Source organism: Condylura cristata, unplaced genomic scaffold (assembly GCF_000260355.1).
Source record: "Condylura cristata isolate star-nosed mole 26May11 unplaced genomic scaffold, ConCri1.0 scaffold00029, whole genome shotgun sequence".
Taxonomy (NCBI): Eukaryota; Metazoa; Chordata; class Mammalia; order Eulipotyphla; family Talpidae; genus Condylura; species Condylura cristata.
This window is the reverse complement of record NW_004567130.1, coordinates 26432641-26442812: the sequence shown is the minus strand read 5'-3', so window position 1 is coordinate 26442812 and position 10172 is coordinate 26432641. Positions and strand designations below refer to the sequence as shown.

Below are 10172 nucleotides of genomic sequence, written 5' to 3'. Positions count from 1 at the left end.
CTCTCTCTCTCTCTCTCTCTCTCTCTCACCAAATCCAATAGTACTCCAATAGCAGAGAGGTTGTTTCCTGTTTATAGGAAAGTTAGGTATTCTACCTAAGGTTCCCTACCTACACCCAGGTTTGCCTAATTATCTGTTTGACCTCCAAGTTCCATTTCTATTCGCCCTGAGAGTTTGATACCATTGCAGCTTCCAAATCCCAAACACAACTCACACAGATTATTCTGAATTGGAAACTGGGTTGTCATATTCCTCTGACTGGTAGTCCTACTGTGGAGAAGGTCGGATTCAAGGGTTCTCAGAGGCCTTCGAGGTAGCCTCATGGGTGGGTCCAGAGCCTCAATCTGTCTGAGGAGCTGGGATGCAATCCAGACTCCATCTTGACCCCAAGACTCATCATATGCGCCAGGTGGCGTGGCAACCTCATCCCTCTTTTCCTGCTTGTCTCTCCCACAAACTTCAGGGTGAGTCTTCAGATCTTTCACCAGGACATTGCGCCCACAATTGCAACATAACTCTGTCCGGGCACCACAGTAATCTTCATGGTCCTTCAGTTTGAGAACAGAAAGCTCCAAATCACAGTGCTGGCAAAGGGCAGGGCGCAGAGGGCACTCAGTCTCCTGCAACAGAGTTAACAAGTGGTTAATGTGTTTAGCACATGGCAAGGGAAGCAAAATTATTCATTATTCTCTTGGGACCCTGCTTTCCTTGCCGTCAGATCCTACAAAGGAGAGGGAAGGAGTCTCTCACAGGGTTCTACTTACTCAACCACTCCAACTACCATCATTTTGTGCACACATTACAAAGTAGCCCAAAATCAGCCAAAAAAAACCCAGAAGCTAGCAAAAACACAGCAATGGAAGCTTATCTATCAAAGCTCCAACAGCTCAATCTTCCCTTGCACTCCAATTCATCGAGTACCTGGTAATGAGGGAGAAAGACCGCCTTTTAGAAAGACATGAATTTTTCTAATCAGAATGCCTGTATAATGCACTGCCTTTCAATTGACCAAATAAACTAGGAATCATCAATAAAGATAATTCTAAGTGTAAATATCCTCAGCAGATGAAGGACAAAACTTTTATTCTTTACTGGAAATTGTCAGTAAAGCACACACAAAAAAAAAAATCAAAAGGATTAGTATCCTTATATAAAGGGATACAATATATAAACTCTAAAACTTGGGAACCTAATATCATCATCATTCAAAAATTTGATATTTTACAACCACTGTGTCAAAGAGCTACAATTTCTTTACATACAAATTAAAACCACACTATTATTCTAAATGCTACTGCAAACATTTTTAGCACTGTTTGTTTCCCTCTGTGACTCCCAGAAACAGTTGGGAGAGAAACTAGGACAGATGGCAGTTGATTAGAAGCTGTTTTATGGAGCAGGTAGATGTTAAAGACCCAGAGAAACACTTATTATTGCTAATGTGACTTCAATCATAAGCCTGGCTTCTCCCCCAACCAAGGAGCAGTGGAACTTTTAGGCCCAGTGCTTAGAAAATGATGAAAGCTAAGAGTGCCATGTATTTATGGCACTTTCTGAGTTATGGTAACTTTGAGTTGTCTCTCAGAAAGGAGGTTAAACCTGGTTCTTGATTTCTTATGTTTTCTCCACTGAATATGAATTACTGTTCATAATTAAAGGTAATTTAGTTGCAAACTCATAAACTATTAGTTCTTTCACATAAATGGATGAAATGCACATATCTTTTTTTTAATAATAATATATTTATTTTTACATCATTTTGTGCATTTTTCCATCTCAGTTGTAATCCCCGTGGGCTTCCCATCCCCAAACCACCCTTGTGCCATCACCACAGTCCACTGCGAAATGCACAAATCTTAACTGCATTAACTTAATTTTTATGAGCACATACACATTCCTATGTGATGGCCAATAAAATAGTTGCTGGGATTTTTTTACTGGTGCATGAATGTGCTCATTCAACTATTGTCAGTTTTATCTCAAGAAACAAACACTACTATGTGTTCTCTGTGGCATTTCTTCTGTATGCTAAAAATTATACCACACCAGCAGCTGAACAGTCAAACTCTCTTGCGGTGGCAAATACAGTGCAATGGACTAGTTTTCTGCCCCTCGGGTGGCTGTGTATGCTTAGGATTGGCTCCAGGGTGATTCACTCACTGTATAATGCAGGGAGACTAACCTCATGATTCTTTAACTGCCTCTTCTCCAACTTCATATTACATTTGCAGGTCACCTAGGTTAAGAAACTAGAATCAGTGAATGTGCTTTATGAAACACTGCTTTTGCACAACAGCAAGTACAACACACTTACAGGCGTCTGAGCGGTTGCTGGCTCACCTGACAGTGTTCTGTGGCCATGTGAGCCTCCATATCAGACTTAGGAAATGGTTCCTTGCAGACAGGGCACATGCCAATGTTCCTTTGACAGTGGATCTCATGGATAGTAAAGTTAAACACAGGAATTTCTCTTTTGCTACAGAACGAAATCAAAGAAAAAGGGCAAGCATTACTGCAAGATCTATGCCCTTTCTTACACAGTGGTATCCCATGAATCAAATCTGTCCTCCCTAGCCGATATTTAGTCTCCTTATATCTATTTAGTATTAGTCTATACACTATATGACTACTATCACCCTGCATTTCAAGAACCAGTGCAGTGCTATGGACTGCTTCTAACATCTCCACATTCTGAAAGTTAGAGCTGATCACAGCCAACAGGAAGTAACACGCCAACAGGTGATTAATGCTTTTCCAAACCATCCGCGCCCCAAAGCACAATGATGCTCTCCAGAATTGAAAATGAAACCAACACAGCCTGTCATTTATTTTCACCCTCAGTCTGAAATGATTAAAATCTCATTAGTTTATTCCACAAAAGTCAAACCAAAAAGAGCAGATGCCAGCTTTGGAATAGATAGTAGGGAGAGAGAAATTGCCTCTTGTATTTCATATACCTTTCAAAGCAGGATGGATGCTGGTCAACAACATGCACCCTAGCCAGGCTGGCATAGAGTTTATCACGGAACTGGCCCCTTTCCCCCGATTCCGCCTCCTCACTAACTTTTTGCCATTCATCTTTAGTTTAAAAGGTCCAATGAAAGATGATGTCTAAGTTATGGAAGAAAACGAAAATGACAATCTTAGGTGGAAGAGTAAGAATGGTAAAACCTAACCACAATGTATGTATTATATACTCAACTAGAAGCACATAGTATTCAAAGATTCCACTTTTAATCATTTCAATGTGACCACTGGAAACACCAATTTCAGTCTAAAGGTTACATTAAAAGAATGTGCCCATAAAGATGTCACCTGTAAAATTTCAGAAAAGGGGCCTCCTTGATGGCACAGGGGTTAAACTCAGAGCTATCAAGCTATCATCAGCACAGATTCAATCCCCGCCAGGGAGCTGACTCTCATAGCGCAGCAGCCCTCTCCTGACCCGCCCGCTGCTCCCCCCTCAGCAGTGTGTTTCAGTCCATCTGCCTGTTCTGCTCCCCACTGTCTCTGGTGAATCCTCTCACCCCCAACATCTCTGGCCTATAGCCCAGTTCTTACATGCATAAGTAAATAACTCTTTTAAAAGAATTCAGAAGGAAGAACATACGGAACAGGATTAATAGTCATGTAGTAAATATTTAATATCCTATTTTACTTCTGACATTGAGTACTATAGAAATCCTCTCCCACCCTAAAATGTAAAGGGCTTTATTCCTTTTTTTTTTTAAATCCTTTAAACATAATCTAAAAACCATTTCAAAGAAGAATGAATAATGTGCCACCAGCTATACTTCTAGTCCTGATCTCAGACACCAAATAAATATACATACTTTTACTCAGTGATGGAACAACCAAGACACTCTTCTAGTAAAACTGGAAGGTGACAGAAGAACAATCAGCAGTGAGGCTTGAGAAGGAAACTTAACTGGCTAAAAGGGGGAAGCTACCAGTGACTGTTCCAGAATCTCCACTGCAGGAGGAAGAGCACTGAACAGGGGCCATTTCCCCTCCTCCACTATATGCAGCCAACTTGGGTTACGAGTGCCAGCAGCTACGAACTGGAATTCATGAGTGGGGCAACTGGGAAGGCGCAGATGGAAGCTGGAGACATGGGAGGAGACGCGGAAGGAGCAACATGTAGCGACACCTGGAGGAGAGGCTTGGGAAGAGACAAGTGGAGAAGGTGTTCCTGGCCCTTGGCATAGACAGTGGCAGCTGTTATCATGACTTCATGCTACAGATTATATTTTGAATTCTGAGTCACACCTCTCCCAGTTCTCTGAGAACTGCCTAATCTGTTGTGATTCTTGCCAAGAAGGACCTTAGATGTGTGACAAGCTTCCCTGACTCAGTGGCCCCTCTTCAAGCCAGGTTTATTTAGCTGGGTATTTGTCCACAAAAGGATGGGTAATTGGGGATTTTTTTTTTTTTAGTTTTATTTATTTATGCATACAAAAGCTGGGCAGTAGGCCGGAGGTGCAGAGGCAGGGAGGCGGAAAGGATTCACCAGAGACAGTGGGGAGCAGAACAGACAGATGTACTGAAACACACTGCTGAGGGAGCAGCCGGCGACACAGGAGGTCTGCTGCGCTGTGTGGGTAGCCCCCTGGCCGGGGATCTACCTCGAGCTAGAGTGGCTGGCCACGGCTTAATACCACTGTCTTCAACCCCTGTGCCACCAGGGAGGACCCCAATTTGGGGATTTTCAGAGGTGGGGGGCGAACTGTTATGTGAAATCCTTTCTATTCTCTTTCTCTTAACGCACACCAATTCTTTTAGAAACCTTTCACACTAAGAGTGTGCTTCCGCTGCCTCAGTGCACACAGATGGCAGGACTCCTTTTAGAGTTTGGGGCTCCTGAGTGTACCTTGACTGCATCCTAACAACTTGACAGATTTAACTCCCCATATTTCTCCTAAATTTCTAGTTTTTAAAGGATATCAGGGTTTTATTTTATTTTTTCCAAAGATTTATTTTATTTATGCATACAGAACAGGGGTACAGGCCAGAAGTGCATGGACAGTGAGAGGATCCACCAGAGGCAGAGTGGGAACAAAACAGGCAGATCGATGAGGTACACTACTGAGGGGAGCAGCAGGCGGGTCAGAAGTCTGCCCACCATGTGAGTCCCCTTCCAGGCCAGGAATTGAACTTGTGCTCAGACAGCTGCGGCGAGCTTCACTTGCTGCACTTTAACCAGCTGCGCCACCAGAGAGGGCCCAAAATCACTGGTTTTAAATAAACTCAGGAAAAAAGTTAAACAGTAGAGTAATAAAATATATACTGGAAAGAGTGTCCTCCTTGGTGGCAAACGGGTTAAAGCACAATACCATGAAGCTATCCGCAGCCACTGCAGCATGGAGTTCAATCCCCTGAAGACCTACACAGCACGGCAGACCTCTCCTGTCCCAGCCACTGCTCCCTCTCAGCAGTATATTTCATTAGATCCACCCGCTCTGCTCCCCACTCTTGGTGAGTCCTCTCATGCCCTCCCCTGACACCTCTGGCCTATACCCCAGCTCTTTTATACATAAATAAATGCTTAAAAAATAAAATGTGTAGTAGAGTTTTAAACCAAAGTAATCATATAAACCTATACAGTTAACAGAAATTAAAATGAGCAAATTCCACTATTAAAGCAGTAAACAAACTACTAGTGGTAAGAAAACTACTTAAAAGCATTCTAGAAATTGTGTTTGTGGGACCAAAAAAATTATATTCTCTTTAACCCAATAATCCTACTCTTGGAATTACCCTTGATTACATTACATCAACAATGAAAACAAGTAGTGCTATTATCATGATTATAAGTCATATATGCACAAAATGACATAAAAACTACGGATGCTAGGTTTATTTATTTTTTTTTTTGAGAATAATTTTCTTTAAATGCAACAATCAAGCAAGTAAAAGTCTATACTTTTTATTTTACAAGGCTATTCAGGGCAACCTACTAACATAAAGCATCCTACATACACAAGGTCACTATAAATTGTTAAAACTAAAACAAAAAATATTAAAGACCATATAACCCTAACAGACAAGAATCAAAAGTAGCTGCCAAGTTATGACAAGTCTTAACTATTCCACATTATCACATTTTAAAAGAAAAAAATTGTAAGAAACACAGAACAATCGCCTGTTTTTTTCTGAAATATAACTGCCAACATACTCCTGACCAACACTCCAAGCAGACAAAATACCAATGTACTTGCTTCCTATCTAAAGATAAAATCAAGCTGTTTCAAATGAGATAAAGAACCTCCTCTTCACCATTCCATGTTTACATAAAATTCTGCTAGAAGCCCCAAGGAAGGATTAGCAAGTTAAAGATGAAATTTCATTTTAGATAGAAATGACTGAAAAGCAAGTCAATCACTTAAAGGCTTCCAGAAAAAAACCCCAGTATCCAAATATTAAAAACCAGAGTTATAATGTGAGTCTTTAATAAATATAAAAATAAAAAACTGTCTTCTAACACTGAAGCTTCTGTTCCCTGAAACTATACTCTCTCCACAAACAGATGATTTTGTACATTAGAAAAACATCTTTAATCAACAAACTCTCTTCTTTTTATGGGCCTGGTGGGTCTAAGGCAGCCCTTACTTTGAAGAATACCTTAACTTCTCTTAGGGAACAGAACTAATGACTTTAAATACAAAATTTTTAAATCTGGAATTTAAAGACACAGGGTCACTTAGACTGAAAGTCCATTCTAGTTTGGTCAGCTTTACTTGCTAATCTGTTTGCCTTTTTTTTTCCATTAAATAATTTGATTTTGACTGTGAATAACCTTGTTTTTCATTAGCTTTCCCTAACTTATGTTTTTTTAACTTCCTCATTATAGTTATTTATATAATGTGCTAAGCTTGAGAGTCCTTCAAATTGGGGTGGATATAATTATTTTGACTGCTGATAATGCAAATAGGTCTGTTTTGCTATAAAATCATAATGATGTTTTCTTGTGATTATTTGTTAGGAGTATTTTATTATCACTACCCATATACAGATAAAATAATTTTTTAAATGGCAGAAAATGATAGTGGCATAGTAAGAATACTCCATAAGGCAAAATACCCTCCCAAAATGAAGTTCCACGCAGGGAAAGAATGTTGTGACCACCAGCTGATCTGGGTATCCTCTCTCTGCAAAATGAGCAGAAAGGAAGCGGGGGAACTTACCTGATTCAAATCTTTCACCAACTTGCATCAAAATATTTTCCTTATCCCATCTTTTTCCTTCCACCACCTCTTAGTAATGGAATACAGCACAGATGCTTCTATTTTGCTTTTCTCTTAAGCTTCTAATAAGAGCACTTGCATGTCACTAAAATACCAAGTTCTCAAGAAATCCCAGTCAGGAGTCAGCCAATTATTAACTGTACTTCTAAGTTTCATTTTCCCAAAAGAGCTGCTCTTTGTCATTCACGTAGGTTAAAATCACACAAACTAGTTTAACATTCAAGACTGTTCTCACTAACAGTTCTGGAATCGAAATGATAATGATTAATCTGAACTGCTGGAAGACCTTAGACCTTTTTTTGCCCTTAAAGCAAAAGAACATTCCTTCAGCAAAATGCTTTATAAAAACAAAAGATTGAGCTGCTCTGGTTTAACTTCTCTCCCTTCTAGATGTAGAGACAATTTCACTAAACCTTTCTTCCAATTAACCCCAGGACAGCTTCTGTGGCTGCTCAGGGAAATCCTTGAAACACTGAACTAGTTCAAACATTTTAAAGGTATTTTTAGTATCTTTTTTAAAATGTATGACATTTTTTAGAAAGACAAAAAATAAATTCTCTTATTTATGGGTCAGGTAAATGAAACTCCAAAGCAGTCAAGAGTTAGTAAAAGTCACTAATGAAAGGCAGAAACTTGAACCTGACTCCCAGTTCGATCACTCTAGTCACTACTCTATGCCACCTAAACCAGCCATCCTGTGTCACACTACTAAACCAGGCTATCCAAGACTGTTGGAGAGGCTTTAACCCCATTCACTTTCACAAAATATTAAAGGGCTCCGATTTTAACCAGCTAAAACTTAACCAACTTTTACAGAAGTTAGTTTATCCTCATTCTAACAACATTTCCCCCCCCAGTAACATTTCTTAGATTTACTTTCTTACCAGTTATCACATAGTCTAGTATTCTGGTCATCTAGGAATTCAGCCATCTTTCCTTCTTCCTGCAACTACAAAGGAAGATGTGTATCAACTTTCAATTTCATTTCTGCCCAAAGGATGAACATGCAAAAAAAACAGAAACCTAAGGATGACCTGCAAAAAACAAAAGGCAGTGTTTTAAAGCACTTTCTTTAATATCCAACACCCATTAATTTTTCCTTATTATTTTTCAATTTTAAATAATGTGATTTGCAAAACCAGCACAAATAACTCCCATACATTCCTCACCCAATACATCATAAATAACTACAATGAAATTATTAAGCACAAGAAACACTAATACAGCACAATACTAGTAACTAACCTTGTAGATCTTACTCAGATTTCATAAATCATCCCACTAATGCTCAATTTTGTCTGGGTCAAGATCCAATCTACATCCTCACAGCGCATTTGGTTATTTCTCCATAATCATCTTTGAACTGGAATAGCTCTTCAGGCTTTAATATTTCATAACTTAGTTTAGTGTATTTGTTACTTTGTAGAATGTCTTTCAATTTGGGTTTATTTGAAGTTTTGTCATGATTAATACATTTTGGCAAGAATACCACAAGCACAATGTGCTCAACTTGGAGCATTATATCGAAAAGCACATGACAGCAACAGTCTTCTTATTACAGGTGATGACTACTTATCGAGACAGTGTCTGCCAAGTTTCTCCACTATAAAATTTGTCCTTCCTTTTAAACAAGATGTCAGTGCAGACAGCAAAGCAATAACAACTTTATTATCAACATTTACTTAGATGACTCCTCTCCATGATGCAAATTGCTTAGATTACTCCTTCCATGATGTCCCCTAATAGAGCTCTTTAATGGTTTTGGAACTTCCAAACTCTTCAAAACATTCTTTCATTCAACCTATTAAGACTCTTCTGTTGCCAGACACTGCCCGGAGAAGAACAGCATTGTACAAATTCAAGAACTAATGTCTGACTTAACAGATCGATTTAATGATGGAACAAAAATAAGAAATACATATATGTGTGAGTATGCTGATGTACAGTTATGTAGATTAAAGAAAGGAATTTAGAGAAGTAAGGGTGGTCAGGGAATAACTTTCTGTGGGGGTGACATTTAAACTAAAACCTGAAGTGAAAAGGGCCAGCCAGGCAAAGTATGACAGTGGGGTGGGCTGGGGGAGGTTAAGGGGAAGAACCCCTTCGGACAGCTGACCTAAGGCAATGGAGGAGAAAGTAAAGGTAGATCTGGGAAAGTCCAGTGAAAAGGGGGAAAGATTCATGAATACCTTAACATGTAGGGATACTAGATCATATTCCAGACTCAATGGGAAAGGGCAGAGCTTTAAACTAGAGAGCAAGGGGCCCTCCCTGGTGGCACAAGGGGTAAAGGGAAGCACCTGGAAGCTCTCTACAGCCACCGCGGCACGAGTTCGATCCCTGGCCGGGGAGCTGACCCACACGGGCCGCAGCCCTCTCCGGACCGGCCCGCTGGCCCCTCAGCAGTGTGTTTCAGTCGATCTGCCTGTTCTGCTCCCCACTGTCTTTGACGAGTCCCCTCACTCCCACACCTCTGGCCTGTACCCCAGTTCTCGTGTGCACAAATACACCTTTTAAAAAGTTGATTAAGAGTCAAGACAGCCACACTGGGGTCACAATGTTAACTAGGAAGCACCTGTCTCGAAACCAAATCGTGTCCCCTAAAAAGGGAAGCTGACATACTCTCCTGTCCACTTGGTTCTAGGTGTCCTCTCTGCCAGCGCCCAGAAGCAAGGTGGGGGCTCAGATGCGGGACCTGACCGGTCTCTCGCTGCACGAGGCCGGGGGTGGCAGGCCAGGCTCAAGGCCAGCCCCTCGCGGGGCAGCGCGGGCTGTGCCCCCAGCGAGGCGGCTGAGCCTCTCAGCGCCCCCGCAGAAGCTGACCGCGCCTTAGAGGGTCGGCGCCAGGAATGGGAAGCCGAAGGCTCGCAAGTGCGGTGGCAGGGCGGGCTCGCGGGCTGGGGCTGGCGGGGCCTCGGTGGCGGGGCC

At 41.1% G+C, this 10172-nt stretch overlaps 1 protein-coding gene across 2 annotated transcripts in view; it reads right to left on the bottom strand.

Annotated features, from left to right (window-relative positions):
• The window catches only part of TRAFD1 (TRAF-type zinc finger domain containing 1), a 21160-nt gene extending 11042 nt beyond the window's left edge, over positions 1 to 10118 (bottom strand). Inside the window, exons 1-5 of one of the 2 annotated variants that reach the window (XM_012731192.1) lie at positions 9867 to 10118; positions 8129 to 8193; positions 2341 to 2476; positions 2183 to 2236; positions 215 to 620 (exon numbers count right to left, since the gene is read on the bottom strand). In XM_012731192.1, coding sequence (XP_012586646.1) covers positions 215 to 620; positions 2183 to 2236; positions 2341 to 2476; positions 8129 to 8175 — 643 coding nt within the window. In that variant the 5' untranslated portion in view covers positions 8176 to 8193; positions 9867 to 10118. The remainder of the gene's footprint in view (positions 1 to 214; positions 621 to 2182; positions 2237 to 2340; positions 2477 to 8128; positions 8194 to 9866) is intronic. The other variant, XM_004690796.2, reaches the window with a different exon arrangement.
• Between the last annotated feature and the right edge of the window lie 54 nt (positions 10119 to 10172).